The sequence below is a fragment of the Myotis nattereri genome (genome assembly GCF_964212035.1).
Source record: "Myotis nattereri genome assembly, chromosome: 2".
Taxonomy (NCBI): Eukaryota; Metazoa; Chordata; class Mammalia; order Chiroptera; family Vespertilionidae; genus Myotis; species Myotis nattereri.
Window position 1 is genome coordinate 17,992,175 of NC_138076.1, and position 18,888 is coordinate 18,011,062.

An 18,888-nucleotide genomic window follows, 5' to 3' on the forward strand; every position below is an offset into this window, starting at 1 on the left:
AAAACTAGAAATTAAAACATTTTTAAAACTTACTGATAATTACAGTTATATACATTAAAACTTGTAAGGCCCTGGCCGGTGTGCTCAGTTGGTTAGGCGTCATCCCGTATACCAGAGGTTGCTGGTTTAGTTATCAGTTGGGGTACATGCCTGGATTTCAGGCTCCGTCCCCAAGAGGGCATGCAGGAGGCAGCCAATCATTGTTTCTCTCTCTCACTTGCCCTCTCCCTCCTCTGTCTCTAAAATCAATAAAAACATATTTTTAAAAACTTGTATAAAACAGCACCAGGGGTACTTTGTGGGAATTTAAATACTTGGAAAAGAAAATTAAGTATCCTACTAAAGAAGCTCGGACCATAAACAAGTCTTTTTTCCCCTAAGCATATTATATCTGGGATACTGAACATATTTGTATTGCTATTTCAAAGATATTTATTATAAAGAAAGCAAATGAATTATGTAGTTGAACATTATTAGTAGATTTTCTCTAAGGAGTCCTTTTGTTCTCAACCTGCTTGAAAGGTTTCACATTTGTACTAATGATAACTTCAAATCTACCTGAAGGATGGCTTAGGAATTTAACTTCTAAAAAGGACTTAAATGAAAAGTTTATCATCTGTGAGTCATAGTTTACAGTCATCAGAGTTTAAACTAAAAATTTATTGCATAGTTTTGTTTTTAAGTTAAAAATTTTTTTTTGATACCAAACCTCTTCTCCCAACAAAACCTAACACAGAAGTCTAATCTATAATAATCTATAATAATAAAGGCGTAATATGCTAATTAGATTGGAGGTCCTTCTGGATGTCCTTCCAGATGAAGCTGGGGCTGCGAGGGAACCCTGGGTCCCGGGTGCCGGAGGGAAGCTGGTGCTGGCAGCCAGGGAAGGGAAGGCCTACTACTCTTGCACGAAGTTCGTGCATTGGGCCTCTAGTATTGATATAATCAGTAATGCAAGCTCTTTGAGCTGTAATTCTGCTCTCTGATTGCTTGAACTTCCTTTCCTTCTGTCTTTGGTCTGAGGAGCTTCCTGTGAAATTGGTTCTAGGGCACTAGGGTTGAGAACCATCACTATAATATACCTGTGATGCTACATTATAGTTTTCATTTCATATTTTACATACTTCACATGCTCTTGGCTGTAATGAACGTTATAGCTGCTGAAGCAGTTGGCACATTTGCGATGTTTTTTACTTGGCTATTTATTACACTATATTTTTATTTCTATAGGTACATGCTTTAGCTAAGCTCTCTAACATATTATTTTTATTTAGCTTGTATAATTGCCTTTCCATTGATGACTCAGATGATAGGCCACAGGACTTTGGTCTACAAGCATTCCAGCTTTTATCTGCCGTGAACATCTTAGGAGAAATGTTTGGAGTTGGGGTTCCAATTTTATTTCTCCAAGGATCTGTAAGTATATCTGTGAATCACCTTCATAGTTCTTTTACTCCTATTATACTTTTCTTCAGAGGTTTGCTGCATTATGACTGTAGCTTTGGCTTTAGATGAGTTATTAGGAACTCCGAGAGTCATATTAAGTTCCAGTTAAGGACTACATTCATTACTCTTGACAGAAGCTGTGTGTATCATATCTACTGCTGTTTTCATATTTCAAGCTGATGTTCAGCTCTGAACCTCAGGCTGGAAGCAAGTTTATTACATCGCAGTTGGATAATCCCTAGATTGGTTTTTCTTAGGATAATTTAAAAAAAGTTAACTTTCATTGTGTCAAGGGACAAGTAGAACAAAATTGTATCTTTTGGTGCTCTGGAAAGTAATAAATTCTTTGAGTAAAACTTTAATCTCAGCGATTATTGTACCAGTAAAAGCAGTATTTGGCAGTATATTTTTTTTCTTTCCTTCTATTCTGTTTCTTATCAGAAGTACTTAGAATTCCAAGGAAGTTTTCTTTTTTTCACTTTACCAATACATAAATAGTCAATTCAGCTACTTTTTTTTGATTAATGTTTCAATATTATGCTGACAATTGCAGGTAAACATGAGTAAGTCACGACCTTTGTAATAAAGAGCTTTGTTTGTAGTCCTTTTGTTTATATGATTTTATTCCTGATTTAGAAGACGGTAGAGCAAAGCTAAGTATTATATGTTTATATTAGTTGAATAAATCAAAAGCGAGATCAAATTCTTTGGAAATATGTATATTTATTAAAAAATGTACTTAAAAGTAGAGATTAAAGTTCTCACTTTATATATAGAATTAAAATAAGCATTTATTTGTTACATACCTGAATGTTTAATGTACATATTTTCTGAGTTTTTATTTTGCTTAGAAAGGGACATGTTAGTTAGTCATAAGTACTTTTAATGAAATATGTTAAAAACATGTTAACTTTTTGGGTACTGATGTTTTAGATTCAGAATGGAGTTAAAAATTTACTTTAAGTTACAAGTTAGATTAGAAATTTAATAATAGTGTGCCTCAGGAACTTGGTTTTAGCTGGTATGAGTTCATTTTTTTACAAAAAGAATTTAAGTTGAAAAGGATAGATTAAATATAATTGAGATCTATGAAAATATCTTCTGTCTCTGTCATTTTCAAAACCTGTGTATCCCAGTTGAATTATAATTTATAAAAATTATCCTTGTTATAATTTGGTTTAATCCAGTAGTATCCAGTATCAACAAATAAGTGTAAGTGGGCTCCTAGACAAACTTGTGCTGGTCACAAGAGGGATCAGATTTCACCTATTATTTGAAAACCAAGTCATTCTGCTTATACTGACAGTCTCTTCTGGGAGTCCTCAAATTAAGAAGTTTATTCTTTGTGAAATTTTATATTACCCTTGCTAGGTAAAGGTGTAAAACTTTTTAAAAAGTACTACTTAATGAAAATTTGTAGACATTAACTACAGTGAAAATAAGGCAAGTTTTTTTTCCCTTCCATTTCAGTGATCTTGATATCGTTTTAAAATTTATAAATATAATTCTTTTGGGAATTTAGTAAATTATACACCTTAACGAATTTAGACAAAATTAATATATTTGTATGTCATTTTGATCTGTAAGATGATAAATATCTTAAACTCCGAACTCTAGGAATTTATTTAAAGAGATAATATTTGTATGTATTTGCATTTGAATACAGACAAAATGTAAAAATGTTGAATGACAGGCTCTACCTGTTTCTAAAATTTCAGACGGCATTTTATATTAAAATGTTTTGAAAACACTAACCTCTTGACGTGTTCAAGGACTGAATGTTTTGGAACATGAATACAACCTAAAATATAGTGTTTATATTAGAAAGCTCATAATCAGTCAATTTAAACAGAAAGGTACTTATTACTGGGTACCTTTAATTAAATAGCTTATAGAATTGTTGATATGATTTTACTACAAAATAATCCACCACAAGCTGCTGCCTCTTCTGTGATCGAGAAGCGATTTGTCAATTTTAGAAGCTGCCAATACAGCACCTGACCTCACATAGCACTGAACAGGGAGCTGTAACAACCAGAAAGGTTCTACTTCTCTTGCTCTGGGAGCCACCCCAAACCTGCTGTGTGTGATCTGTGTCAACAAAGTGGATGCTTCTTGGTACTTGGAAGCTAGCAGTTGTATGCTAGATTCTTGCTAACACTTTCTTGTGAAAAGCAAACAGCTCCACAGTCATGCACCTGCAAAAACAGAGGAGTCACCTAGCCTCACTTTTCTGCTTATAGATGTCACGTAAATGCCTCTGATTAGTGGAACTTAAATTATATTCAGAACCCCAGCTGGAAGGGAGCTTGAGAAATAGTATTTGTAACTACCCACATTCTGTGGTAGAAGTTGCAGTGGATGAAGGTTAGAATGACCCTTGCATTACAATCTGCCATGTACACCACACATACATTAGATAGGAGCAGTTTTCCCTAAATCCCCATGTTCATTTGCTACTATATACATTTGAAAGCAATATTTAATGTGTGGGATGAATAAAAGAGGTAGTAAGAGGGCAAAGTAACTGGAAAAGTACTTCATAGAGAGTGAAGGTGGGCGAGGCACCTCCATTAGAGGACATGACAGACTAGGTTCCCCACATTTATAGAACTTGATGGCCAGGAAGAGTCTGCCATTGAAATGCTCTCTTCACTTAGGACAAAATACCTCAAAAGCAGCAACCTACTTTTCGTGAGTGGTATATCTGAGTGGGTGAAGTAAACTGGGCTGTTGCACTGCACACACACTGCCATTAACACCCATACTCGTAGTCTAGGGCTGTAGATTATGATCACTGATTTCACACAATAATGTATGTTCTTAAAAGGTCTAAATATCAAAGGTTACATATTTCAAACATACTCAAACCTATACATTGGGAAATGCATGTGAATTATGTGTGAAATTGAAATTTCCTGCCATTACTTTTAAGACACAAAAGGAACACTATTTTGATTATATTTTTATTTGTGACTTAAGTATTCAGAGCAAGCAGGATGGATAAAAATTTTATAGATTTTTAAAGCTGAAATTTAGTTTTAAATACAAAGGATCAACAGACAGCTTTGTGTTTTATTTAGCCTTTTTCAGTAAATAAGCATATTTAGAGACTGATTTTTTATTCCTGATTTCAGAATTCACAGCGTCTTCCAGATAGATATCGCAGACACAAATTATTTGGCAGCGGCAAAGATCAAACAAGGAGTTGGTGGAGAGCTTTTTCCTATCACCTCATGACTGAGGGGTTCTTGGCAGAAGTTTCTGGGAGTAACAAATATATAAAGATTTGCACCCTTACAGAAAAGGTAAACACTGTGGAAGTCTACCTGTCTGATTAATTTTCCTCACTATGCATTAAGAGATTGTTCTTGCATTCAATAGGGTAGAAATTGGCTTCATAAAGCCAATTCAGGATCATCTCCTCAGCAACTTATCCTTCAAGTTAATGAAGAATTGTGCCCAAGGAAGATTCATCTACCAAGGTTCATTTTTCAGCATTTTTTTTTTTTTTTACATTTGGGGGTCTGGGTCAGTGGGAGAAAGATAAATCATAGAACACTTTTCTTGATTGATAGGAAGTAGTTGAGGATAGTATTTGGAAAGCTGCTTTCTCATTGATGAAAAAAGCAGCATTGAGGTCAATGTTGAAGAATCCATATACCATATTTCCTGCTGATGTGTACAGGGTGGGAGAGGATACACTTGTTGACTACCTTTTAGTATCTTTACATGTTATCAGTCATTTACCAGGTTTTAAAAATTGAGATATAATTGACATAACATTGGTTAAGTATGAAGTGTACAGTGTGTTGGTTTGATTCATTTATCTATTGCAATATAATTGCCACAGTTGCCTTAGCTGACATCTTTTTTTATAGTTACATAATTATTCTTTTTTGTGTTGAGAAAAATTAAGATCTAGTCTGTTAGCAACTCTGAAGTTATAACATAGTATTTGTTGACTATAATCACTGTGTTGTGCATTAGATTATCAGTTTTTCTTTTAAACTTAAAAAGCTTCTGCTTTAAACTTTAACTTTAAAGAGCTTAAAACACTCCAGAGCTTTTTCTGGGGGAAAAAAAAATCAATTTTAAAAATCATCGGTTCTAAAAGTAATTTAATCTCATCTGCCTTTCTGAGCATGGAGATACAATGATTAGATAATTACATTCAGGATATTAGATTATTACATTTTAGATAATTACATTTTAACATTCTCGATAATTAAACTTTATTGTTTTCCAGTTCTAAAACTGTGTCTCCAGGCACTAAGCAGCATTCCTCTCATCAGGTGCCCACTGACTTAACTGCAGAGAAGGTTTGTTTTTATTAAAGAGGTGGTTCTTATTTATTTCATTTTTTATTTATTTCATTTTCACTTCTATTTTAAAATTTTATATTTTAATTCTCCTCCAATTAAAGAGGAAAATGCTATACATAACAGAACATAAAATTTGGAGAAGTAATATGAACAGAAAAAAATGTGCAGTACATGATTTCTGAGGTTAATAGAAGTATGTGAGAAAGTAACACTATCTTTTAAACCTATTTTATAACTCCTTTGTCTTGAAGTTTTGTGTGTGTGTTTACATATTATGATACTAGTATACCAGATAGAAAAATAAGCCTGGTTTCTAAATAATCTGATTAAAGTCACACACATACAACATTCTTGCTTTGTTTTTGGATCTTAGATAACTATTACAGATTAAATAGCCAGAGAATTAGAACATGGGGGTAATAGCCAGCTAATTAGAACATGGGGGTAATAGAAAAATCTGCTGATTTAAATTTTTAGGTGAGCTTTTTCTGCTTTATCAAAGTAATGCAGAATGTAATCGAATCATTTTTGTAACTTGGGCTCTTGCTATGTCTCAAAGAATCCTTTTGATCGTATATTTTCTATAGATTTGGGAGGAATGGGACATTATGTTACATTTCTAACTGCTTTTAGAACCCTAAAAGGTAGTAATCAAGAACTTAATTTATTTGATAATTTCATTAGTCAGAGGAAGAATTGTAATTGTAAGATGTTGTTTCTTATTTTCTTCATATTTAAAAGTTTTTTGAAATTTCTAATTTTTAAAAATGGCATTCTTTATATTTAAAATCAGTCTAACTTGAAGAAGATGTATTCCTACAAAGCACTTGATAAAATTTCTTCTGGGAGTAACATTCCTACAAAAAGGTACAGTTCAAAATTTTTATTTTCTATATTTACTTTATCAGCACTTTCTCTCTGTCCTAAAGAGAAAGGCCTAGCGGACATGTGGCCATTTCACTGGCAAAAGAAAGTTAAAGCATAAGTCTCCAATGTTATAATTTTTAAACAGACATATAAAATGATACTGAGAATTTTATTATAATAGCTAATACTTGTGGGTAGAGTATTGTTTGCCATACTCGATGCTAAGTGTTAAGCATTTTATATGTAACTAGAAGCCCGTTGCACGAAGATTCGGGCAATAGGCCTTCCTTCCCCTGGCTGCTGGCACCGGTTTTCCTCCGGCACCTGGGACCCAGGCCTTTGGTCCGCCACAGCGGAGAAGCCACGCCTCTTCAGTCTTCAGTCTTCACTCTGGCCAGAGCCTTCAGTCTTTGCTCTACACCTGCATATGCAAATTAACCGCCATCTTTGTTGGGTTAATTTGCATAGTTGCTCTGATTGGCTGGTGGGCGTAGCAGAGTGACACCAATTCGCATGTTACTCTTTTATTAGTGTAGATAACATCAGATTCTTTTTTTGTTATTTTTTAAAAATATATTTTATTGATTTTTTTTTTTTTTTTTTTTACAGAGAGGAAAGGAGAGAGACAGAGAGCTAGAAACATCGATGAGAGAGAAACATGGATCAGCTGCCTCCTGCACATCTCCCACTGGGGATATGCCCGCAACCAAGGTACATGCCCTTGACCAGAATCAAACCTGGGACCTTTCAGTCTGCAGGTCGACGCTCTATCCACTGAGCCAAACCGGTTTCGGCTCAAATTCTTTTTTTAATTGAAATTCTTTGTTGTTTAAAGTATTACATATGTCTCTCTTTTCCCTCATTGAACATTGAATTCTTACAACAACCTATGATGTAGCTACTATTATATATCTTCATTTTATAGTTGAAGATACCAATGGTTAAGCATACAGTTAATGGCAAAGCTGACTTGCAGACCTATATTTGTCCATCTCTAGTATCTAAACACTAATTACTTACATTTGTATGAAATATATATTTTCACCTAAACATTAATTAATTGTTTTTGTATGAAATAGATATTCTCACTCACATTAAAAAGAAAAGACTTTATGGCAACATAAAATGGTAGGTATTAGAATTGGTAGAAGATAAAGGCAATGTACTATAGGTGTGGGCAAAAGTAGGTTTACAGTTGCTTGTATGGAAAATAATACAATAATTAATAAACAATGCAAGAATAAACTGCTTTGCATAGTCACAACTGTAAACCTACTTTTGCACACCCCTGTATTGTACTTTCAAGTTTAATATTTGACTTTCTGACTTAATAAAAGTGTGGAGAAAGTACAGAATTACAGAAGGTCTTAAGATGAGGCATTTGAAAAACTTGTTAGGACTTAATTGCAAATTAAATGGACTATTCTATATAATGAAAAGTTAAAATGCAAATTGAACAGCAGAACGACTGGTCAGTATGAGGTGCACTGACCAGGGGGCAGATGCTCAATGCAGCTGCTGCCCCCTGGTGGTCAGTGCGCTCCCACAGGGGGAGTGCCACTCAGCCAGAAGCCGGGCTAACAGCTGGTGAGCACAGCGGCTGTGGTGGGAGCCTCTCCTGCCGCTGTGCTGAGGATGTCTGGGGAGCAGGCCTAAGCTGTCATCTGGACATCCCCTGAGGGCTCCTGGGCTGTGAGAGGCACAGGCTGGGCTGAGGGCACCCACCCATAAGTGTGCGAATTTCATGAACTGGGCCTCTAATGTTTACATACATATTGGATGAAAGTAAATTAATGTGCTTTAATCTCATTTTCTAATGATTTTCTCACTTAGATACTACTGCTTTGGATCTGACATAAACATTTACCATAATACCAGTCTCCCGCCCCAAACAGTTTATTTTTTTTGGATATGTAGTATGTGATTGTTATGTTTTATGAAAAAAACTGGTTTAAGGAGTGTACAAAACAGTATATTCACTCAGCATGCTGAAGCATTTCTTCATCTAAACATTTACTGTGTTTTTACTAGTGTAGGCACTGGGATTCAGTGGGGAATACTGGATACATAACGAAGACTAGTTTATACTCTAGTGCAGTGGTTCTCAACCTTGGCTGCACATTAGAATCACCTGGGAATCTTTTTAAAATTCTGATTTCTGGGCCTCTTCCTCCGGAAATTCTGTTTCTTTGTTATGGGGTAAGTCCATAACATTATTAACAAAGAAACAGAATTTCCAGAGCATTCGGCCCAGAAAATCAGGATTTTAAAAAGATTCCCAGGTGATTCTAATGTGCAGCCAAGGTTGGGAACCACTGCTCTAGTGGGATGTGCAGGTAAGGGAGCATAAACATCCAGGGTCATAACACTTTGGAAACACATTTTGGAAGTTACATTTGAGGCTTAAGTTTAAGTCAGTCCAGAGTAGTGAGGGGAGGTTTTCTAAGCAGAGGAATGGCTCACATACTAAAACCGAAAATGAGAGCATATGACATGATTGAAGAACTCAACAGAACACTAGCGATGACCTGGTAGAGGGAAACAAAGGGGTGGTAAAATGTAAGGGTGGAGAATTAAAGAGGATCCAGGATATGCAGTTCCTTTGAAGCACTCAGGTTGATCATGAAGGCAGTTTGGAGCTAAGGAAAGGTTTTAAGTAAAACAGTGACATAACCAAATGTATGGTTGAGAACACGGCTGACAAACATTTTCTGTAAAGGGTCAGATAGTAAATATTTTAGGCTTTGAGAGCCATGTGCTATCTGTCTCAATATACTCAACTTCACCATTATGGCCTCACAGCTGCCATAGATGATAGTAAAATGAATGAGCGTGGCTATGTTCCAATAAAACTTTATTTGTGGGCACTGAAATTTGAATTTCATATCATTTTCACATGTCACAGAATGTTCTTTTGATTTTTTTTAACCATTTAAAAATGTAAAAGACCATATTTAGCTGACAAGCTTTACCAGCACAGACGGATTTGGCCTGTGCACCCCAGAGAGCAGATCCTTGACAGATGACTGGAGTGGAGGGGATGGATTTCAGCAGGATCAGGGTGGTAGACAAACAGGTTAAGTGGCTATGCAGCAGCCTTTGCAAGAGGTGGTGGTGTTCTAGATGAGGGAAGTGGCAGTGGATGTGGAGAGAAATAGATTTGTAAGATAGGTAGGAGACAGGATTGTTAGGGCTCAGTGATTGAAAAGATAGGTGGATTAAGGAAAACGGAGGATTTGAACATAACCCTTAAGTTTCTGTCTTTGCAGGTGCAAGTGTTGTCATTTCCTTCCCTGGGCAATAAGGGGAACACAGTGCTGAGGGGCTGAAAGTTTAGGAAGTGAGGTTAAAATGAGAGTTTCGTGATAGACACACTGAGTTTGAGGTACCTGTTGAGTGGTCCAGAAATTAATTTTAATATATGAGATTGGTTTATGGAAGTGAGAAAGATGCTACCTATTAATAACTATTATTTTAAAGTTCATTTGCATTTTCATTGAAATAATATATGCAGCCCTACCTGGTTTGGCTCAGTGGATAAAGGGTTGGCCTGTGGGCTTAAGGGTCTCTGGTTCAATTCCAGTCAAGGGCTCGAACCTTGGTTAAAGGCTCAGTCCCCAGCCTGGTTCAGGGAGAGTGTGGGAGGCCACTGATCGATGTGTCTCTCTTACATCATTGTTTCTCTCTCTGTCTCTCTCCCTCCCTCCACTCTCTGAAAATCAATGGAGAAAATATCCTCAGGTGAGGATTAACAACAAAAACAAAACATGTACATGGTTTTTAAAGTCAATTGATACCTAAAGACATAACAGTGTATACCAGTTCACACCCTACCCAAACCCACTTGGTTTTGTTCTATAGAAGCGTCCCCCTCAAATGTTCCAGCTGGTGTTTCTGGTACTTTCCACCATATATCTAAGTGACATGCTTAGATTACCGTTTTTTGACTTAACAGTTTTAGAAATTTTCTTTTTTTTTTTTAATTAAATCTTTATTGTTCAGATTATTACATTTGTTCCTCTTTTTCCCCCCCATAACTCCCCTCCTCCCAGTTCCCGCCCCACACTCCGCCCTCACTCCCCGCCCACTGTCCTCATCCATAGGTGCACGATTTTTGTCCAGTCTCTTCCCGAATCTCCCACATCCCTTTCCCCCCCAAGAATAGTCAGTCCATTCCCTTTCTATGTCCCTGATTCTATTATGATCACCAGATTATTTATTCACTTGATTCTTAGATTCACTTGTTGATAGATGCATGCTTGTTGTTCATAATTTGTATCTTTACCTTTTTCTTCTTCTTCCTCTTCTTAAAGGATACCTTTCAGCATTTCATATAATACTGGTTTGGTGGTGATGAACTCCTTTAGCTTTTCCTTATCTGTGAAGCTCTTTATCTGACCTTCAATTCTGAATGATAGCTTTGCTGGATAAAGTAATCTTGGTTGTAGGTTCTTGGCATTCATCACTTTGAATATTTCTTGCCATTCCCTTCTGGCCTGCAAAGTTTCTGTTGAGAAATCAGCTGATAGTCGTATGGGTATTCCCTTGTAGGTAACTGAGTTTCTTTCTCTTGCTGCTCTTAAGATTCTCTCTTTGTCTTTTGCTCTTGGCATTTTAATTATGATGTGTCTTGGTGTGGTCCTCTTTGGATTCCTTTTGTTTGGGGTTCTCTGCGCTTCCTGGACCTGTAAGTCTATTTCTTTCACCAGGTGGGGGAAGTTTTCTGTCATTATTTCTTCAAATAGGTTTTCAATATCTTGCTCTCTCTTCTGGCACCCCTATAATTCTGATGTTGGTACTCTTGAGGCTGTCCCAGAGGCTCCTTACACTATCTTCGTATTTTCGGATTCTCTTTTCATTTTGCTTTTCCGGTTGGGTGTTTTTTGCTTCTTCGCATTTCAAATCTTTGCCTTGATTCTTGCGCTCCTCTGGTCTGCTGTTGGGAGTCTGTATAGTATTCGTTATTTCCGTCCGTGTATGCTTAATTTCTAGTTGGTTCTTTATCATAACATCGAGGGTCTCATTACATTTCTTGAGGATCTCACTACATTTATCGGCGGCTTCTAGACAGTTCTTAAGAGACCTTAAAAGTGTGGTTCTGAACTCAATATCCTCCATTGACAGTTTTGTCCTGTTTCTTTGTCTCTGCATTTTTTATGTTTTCTTGGTGCACCCCCTAGTGGTCTTTGTGTGCAGTCTTGTTGTAGTTAAGCCTTGATTGTTGTCGGCAATACCGGGGGTGATTTGACCTCCAGGCTAACTGGCTATGAGAGTCCGCTGTGTCTGCAGTGGGAGAGCTTCTGTGCTGGATCTCTAGGGTGGTGCTAATCTAGCGTTTGCCTGAGGCTATCCGGCAAATGGCTCTGTGCAGGGCTTGGGCGGGGCGGGTCCCGGGGGATCTACAGGGCGGGCCGGAGCGAGCAGTTATGGCTGCTCTCAGTTCCGTCCCTAGGGGCTCTGCCTCACAGAGTCCCAGCAACCGCTGCAAACCTCGGAGAGAAAGCTGCCTTCGAGTTCCGACCGAAGCCAGACAGTCCCACTTCTCCCGTTTGAGTCTGGGTCCCTAGAGACTCGCCCGGATCTGGAGCTCAGAGTCTGAAACTCCCTCCCGATTGAAAACAACAACCGCACCCTCCGCCTCCAGCCCGCTCCGCGCGCACTCCGCACCTGAGTATTTCACTTCAGCACTGTGCCTCCTCTGAGTCTGGGTATGATATTCTCTTTCCCCCTAGTTGTAGAATTTCTACTCAGCCCGCCTTCCTGTGGTTCTGGATGATGTCCGTTCCGTCTTTTAGTTGTTTTTTGAAGTGGTTGTTCGAGGCAGCAATCTCCGGCGTTAACCTATGCCGCCATCTTGGTTTTTTCTTTAGAAATTTTCTGTTGACATCCTATAATGGGAGATTAGGGCTTATCTCCCCCTTCCCTTCTTTCACCTCCTTCATTCCCCCTCCTCTCCAACATAATTATATTTCAAGTTTTGGTCACATTAATAATTTGTTTTTACATTGTTACATCTATTTAAATACTATATACTATGAAGCCAAACTGTTATTATATCCACCACTAACTTAATTTTATTTGATGATAATAATTGTCTTTGTTTTGCTTGTTTTTTAGTGTTCCTGTTACTAATCTTGCTTTTCTCCCTATTTTCAAACTTTTTGTTTTTTTTACTCTCTTTGGAGAGTTCTTTGACTTTATATCCCCTCCCATCTAATGAAATTTTATTTTTTAAAAATATATATATATGTCCCGGTGCCCAGATTCGTGCATATTGAAAGGAAAATAATTAGAAGAAATCTTATCTAATAAAAGAGAAACATGGTAATTGGCGTACGACCGCTACCCTTCCCATTGGCTAATCAGGGCGATATGCAAATTAACTGGCAGCCAAGATGGCGGCCAGCAGCCAGGCAGCTTGAAACTAACATGAGGCTTGCATGCTTCAGTGATGGAGGACTCCAACATTCCCCGCCTGCCGCTGCAGGCCTCTGAGCTAGCAGTTTGAAACATAGTTACAAAAATAGAAGCTAAACAAAACCCCAGAAACCAGCTTTCAGCTAGCCTGGATCTCAGACCTGGAGTTGATACAGAGTTTCGATTGTAGAACCTAAACAAACCAGATACCTGCTTTCAGGAGCGGAGGCCTAAGAGCTGGAGCCTCAGAGCTAAAGCTGGCTCAGAATAAAAAAAAAGAAGAAAAGGAGCAGTTGGGAGCTTCAGTCCCAGCCTGAAAACAGCCCTCAGCCCCTCACCCAGACTGGCCAGGCACCCCAGTGGGGACCCCCACCCTGAAGGGTGTGTGACCAGCTGCAAACAGCCATCATCCCCTCACCCAGGATGGCCAGGCACCCCAGTGGGGACCCCACCCTGATCCAGGACACCCTTCAGGGCAAACCAGCCAGCCCCACCCATGCACCAGGCCTCTACCCTATATAGTAAAAGGGTAGTATGCCTCCCAGCACCGGTATTAGCGTGACAGGGGGCAGCGCCCAAACCCCCTGATTGCCCTGAGGCTCTGTGTGTGACAGGGGGCGGGGCCACAACCTCCCTATTGGCCCTGCTCTGTTCCTGACAGGGGAAGGCGCCCCAACCCCCTGATTAGCCCTGCTCTGTGTGTGACAGGGTGCGGCACCCCAACCCCCCCCCCCCATGGGCCCTGCTCTGTGTGTGACGGGGTAGAGCCATAACCTCCCCTGCCCTGAGTGTGAGAATGGCGGCGCCCCAACCCCCTGATCGACCCTGCTCTGTGGGTGATAGAGGGCGGCGCCCCAACCCGCCCTTCCCACAGGCCCTGCTCTGTGTGTGACGGGGTAGAGCCATAACCTCCCCATCGGCCCTGCCCTGAGTGTGATAGTGGCGGCGCCCCAACCCCCTGATCAGCCCTGCTCTGTGGGTGATAGAGGGCGGCACCCCAACCCCCTGATCCGCCCTGCTCTGTGTATGACAGGGGGCGGTGCCCCAACTCCCTTATCGGCCCTACTCTGTGAGTGACAGGGGGAGCTCCTCAACCCCATGATCGGCCCTGCTCTGTGCGTGACGGGGGAGCTCCCCAACCCCTTGATTGACCCTTCTCTGTGCGTGACAGGGTACGGAGCCCCAACCCCCCTGATGGGCCCTGCTCTGTGCGTGACAGGGGGCAGCGCCCCAACCCCCTGATTGGCACTGCTTTGTGCATGACAGGGTACGGAGCCCCAACCCCCCTGATGGGCCCCTTCTCTGTGCGTGATGGGGTAGCGCCGCAACCTCCCCATCAACCCTGCCTTGAGTGTGACGGGGCGGTGCCCCAACCCCCCAATTGGCCCTACCCTGAGCGTGACTGAGGGTGGCATCGCAACCTCCCAATCTGCCCTGCTCTGTGCATGACAGGGGAAGGCGCCCCAACTCCCCAATCGGCCCTGTTCTGAGCCTGACCAGGGGCTGCACCTAGGGATTGGGCCTGCCCTCTGCCACCCAGGGAGCAGGTCTAAACCAGCAGGTCGTTATCTCCCGAGGGGTCCCAGACTGGGAGAGGGCACAGGCTGGGCTGAGGGATCCCCCCCTCCCCCCCGAGTGCACAAATTTGTGCACCGGGCCTCTAGTACTTTAATATTGCTATTTGCCCTTTCTCTGTAATGGAAGTGTCAGAGCCACTGCTGGTCACTGTCTGCAGAGTGATCAGCGGTGTGATCGAGCCCCTGCCCGGCTCCCTGAGCTCCTGGGAGCCAGGCAGTGGCCCCATCCCCCACTGCTGCTGCCACTGGTTGCCGTCTGCTGGGCAGTCGCACTGGTTGCTGTCTGCTGGGCGATCGGGGCCCCTGCTTACACCCGCCTTGGCCTGGCATCACCCACTCACCTGCTCCACAATCCCACCATGGTCCCACTCTCATCGGGGTCAGCAGCACCTCCACTGCCGTCCGCTGCCAATGCTGCGTCGCTGATGCCCACCATGTTCCGCGCTGCCTCCTGGTGGTCAGCAAACATCATTGCGAGCGGTCAAACTTCCACTCTCCCAGTCAACAATTTGTATATTGGGCTTTTATTATATAGGATATATAAAAATATATATATTATTGACAGTATTACAGATATTCCCCATTCCTTCCCCCTTTGCCCCTCTCTGCCCAACCGCTACCCCACCTCATGCCTTCACCACACTATTGCACTATTGTCTGTGTCCAGGGGCTGTGCATGTAAGTATTACAGTTATCACATATTTAGCTTTTATGAGCTATTTCTTGCACTCTTTCTTCTTTAATAGCAATCTTTTTTTGTTTCATGGATACAGTATCTTCACTTACTTCTTTGATGATACTCATTATAGTTATTTTGAACCTTTCTCCTTTGTACTTGTAATAATATTCATAGGCAAAAGGTTTTTCATTTAACATTTTCCATGTGTATTTCTGCTTCAGGAACATGTTACCCAGAATTTTGCTAGTATATATGATAATAAAATTTGTTTGTGAAATAACTTAAAATACCATTTTGCAATAGTACATTATTATAAAGATTCCCATAAATGATAAGATGATGGTTAATATCATTATATTGTTTAAAACACATTTATAATTTTCTTGAGTAACCTGATATTACTGATTTTTTTTTGCACTGTAGTTATTTTTTTTCGGGTTCAAATCTATTTAATTTCAGTGATAGAATTTGATCACTGTAAAAATGAAATCTTCCTTTACATGCAAATTTTGAATTCTTGATATAGAGAAATTTATAATTCTTAAATAGTAAACATGTTCTTCCCTTTCTCCCCAAAAGCAGGAATTTATTTAAATTTGGTGTCTTTCATATAAGATGTTCTATACAGTTTCATTTTTATAACTTTTCCTCTTTATAATTAATAAATGAGATGTGCTTATAGATATTGATTTTCTATCTAGTTTGCTGCCTAGTACCTTTCATACAATATTGTTTGCTAATTGGATGTTATTTATCCTTTTTTAGGAGTCAAAAGCAAAATTACTTTTGCTTAGTTTTGTTTTCTTTTGAAGAATATTGTGAATAATTTCATTAATCTCATGCTGATGTTCCCCACTATCTAAAGATTAGTAATATCATAGCAAAGGATCATAGATTGTGTCCCTCTTGGCTGAAAAACAAAAAAAATGTTATCTTCTATATAGGGAAGGAGTATTTTCTTTCAAAGTATGTGGTTGAGAAGGAAGATGTGGCAAATGCTTAAGTACACCAATTTTGTGATGAACTCGTATTACAGTTTTAACTTTACCATTGTAATGAATGTATTTGACCCCAGATGTTTAAAATCTTAGCTGCCATATAAGTAACAATGCCCTACTGGTATCGGGAAGAATACACGTTAGCATAAGACTTGGAAATATACTTAATAGTCTCATTTTGGGGTGAAATAAAAAATGAACTTGGAGAAAGAAGAGTTTTTATTATTTATTTTCTTTTAAATATTTTAGCATCACGGTGCCATCACCAGGAAAATCTTACAAGTCTTCAGAACCTGTTATTTCGGCTCAAGAGCAGGAGACTCAGGTATGACTTTTGTAAAAAGGCAGGTAGTTTTTGAGAGGATGGTCAGGATTCTATGCATGCTTGAAATTCTGTTGCCAGTATTTTAAAAAATTGTTCTTAGTTAAGAGTCTGAGATAGAGTTCAGTTTTGTTTTGTTTTTCATCCTCAGGGAAAATTTAATACCTGAAGCTCTTAAAATGAAGGACTAGATTTTTCTAAGTATATTTTTTTAGATATTGAGTTGTTTCTTTGTTCTTTGTTTAGACTGTATTATATGGCAAATTGCTAGAAGCTAGGCAGAAACTTGCCAATAACTTGGATATTCCTCCAGCTATCCTGGCAACAAATAAGATACTGTTGGATATGGCCAAAATGAGGTAAACTATTTATTTGTTTATGTTCTAACCTAATTTTCTTCTAACATAATAGGTTTGTAAAACATATCTTAAGTGATAATGACTATGGCTCTAACTGTCACAGCTGTTGGATTAGGTATCTGTCACATCCGTTGGTGACTTCCAAATCTTCAGGCTGCTACCAATGATCTCTTCTCTGAGCTTTAGGCTCAGGCTTCTACATGAATGGGAACCAACTGTCTCCAGCAATCAGACCCAGTACATAAACAATCTGTCATAATCCACAAACACTCCTCACATGGATTTCATTCAAATAACAAAACTCTTCTTTCTGAATTCCTTGTTTTTGTTAGTCAGACCATGATGTGCCCAATCACGTATGTTTAAAACCGATGATATTATTTTCACTCCTCTAACCTATGTCCCCTTCTTACTTTTCTCTGAAGTTTCTAGACTTTTTCATTTAAATGTTTCTGATATGTCTGCCTCTGCCTTCCTCCCTTGTTTTAGTATCACCATGTTTGTTTGGACCATTACCCTTGGCCTATTGCAAAAGCCTTTTAACTAGTTCCTCTTTCCTCAGTCTCTCTCTTTCTGTTTCATCTCATATAAGACTACCAAATTAATCTTTATCATGTATACTTCTGCTTAACTAGATTCCCAGTATGTTAATTTCTTTAGGTTATAATTCAAGGCCCTCCATGTATGAACTTAAACCTACTTTTCCATCTGAGTCACAACAGTTTAAATGGTTTATCTTGTTTAGGTTTTTTTACCATTTGTTGAAGACCCCTTTTCAACCTCCATATACTTACTTACGATGGTGCTTCTTCTTTGTAGTTTCCTTGATTCCCCAAAACTCCTGTTAGGAAATTCTTCAAAATCTGGCTTTGTTATTATTTTCTCCATGAAGTTTGTATTAGCAAAGTAATGCCTGTCTCTGTTATTCATAAAGGACTTCTAAATACAAATTTTAAAGATGCTTCTACAGCACTTATCACACAATGCTTTATTTTTTTGTTATTAGTGACATACATATATCATCTAGATATTTATCTCTGTGAATAACAATAATATGTTCCTCATCTTTTTGTGTCTTTCAAAGCACCTAGCACAATGTTTACTAAATACTATGTGGTCAATAACTATTTAGGAGAAATTATTTCCGAAGAATAGTTGCTTGATAATTTTGCCTCTTATGCCTCCTTTTAAAAAATTGTTGTTACATAATAGTCATGGGGATGTAAACTGTAGCCTAGGGAATAAGGTCAGTAATATTTGTTAACTATGTACAGTGTCAGACGGGTACTAGAGTTGTCAGAGTGGTCACTTTTTAGGTTACATAAATGTCTAATCACCATGTGGTACAACTGAAACTAGTATAATAATGTATGCCAACTGTAATTGAAAAATAAAAGTTTATTTTAAAAATTGTTTATGTCACTAAGTTTCATCCATGAGATGTTTCATTAGTGTAGAATTTTCTAATATTACATAGTACTTATATTTTATTTTATAATAAGTATTTCATTAAAAATAAATAATCACAGACCACCTTGCAATATTCAGTGAAAATATTTGATATCACTAGATTGGCATATTTTTAGAAAGGAGACATTATACAGTCTCTTGGATATTGGATAAGAAATATTGAGATAAAAGACTAAAGTAGTTTGGTTTATTGTTACAGGTAAACACTTTATAAGCACTGCATGAAATTTTCTGAGTTTCTTAGCCTCTTAGTTGTCTTCAGTTAGTACCTCATAGTTTTTCTTTTCATATCTATAAAAATAGTAATAATGATACGGTCAGTAATGGAGTAGAACATTATGATAATAGCCTATTTACCAATTAGTAATGTTTATGGTAATAGCCTATTTACCAATTAGTACTGTGTTTTTGTGGTAATGGTGGTGCTG

The 18,888-nt window shown here is 38.7% G+C and overlaps 1 protein-coding gene across 1 annotated transcript in view; it reads left to right on the plus strand.

Moving 5' to 3' along the window:
- WRN (WRN RecQ like helicase) overlaps positions 1 to 18,888 on the plus strand; it is a 129,066-nt gene that overhangs the window by 82,176 nt on the left and 28,002 nt on the right. Inside the window, exons 23-29 of the mRNA XM_081083049.1 lie at positions 1,275 to 1,416; positions 4,584 to 4,754; positions 4,831 to 4,931; positions 5,696 to 5,768; positions 6,565 to 6,638; positions 16,559 to 16,634; positions 16,878 to 16,990. Of these exons, the coding sequence (XP_080939175.1) occupies positions 1,275 to 1,416; positions 4,584 to 4,754; positions 4,831 to 4,931; positions 5,696 to 5,768; positions 6,565 to 6,638; positions 16,559 to 16,634; positions 16,878 to 16,990 (750 nt within the window). The remainder of the gene's footprint in view (positions 1 to 1,274; positions 1,417 to 4,583; positions 4,755 to 4,830; positions 4,932 to 5,695; positions 5,769 to 6,564; positions 6,639 to 16,558; positions 16,635 to 16,877; positions 16,991 to 18,888) is intronic.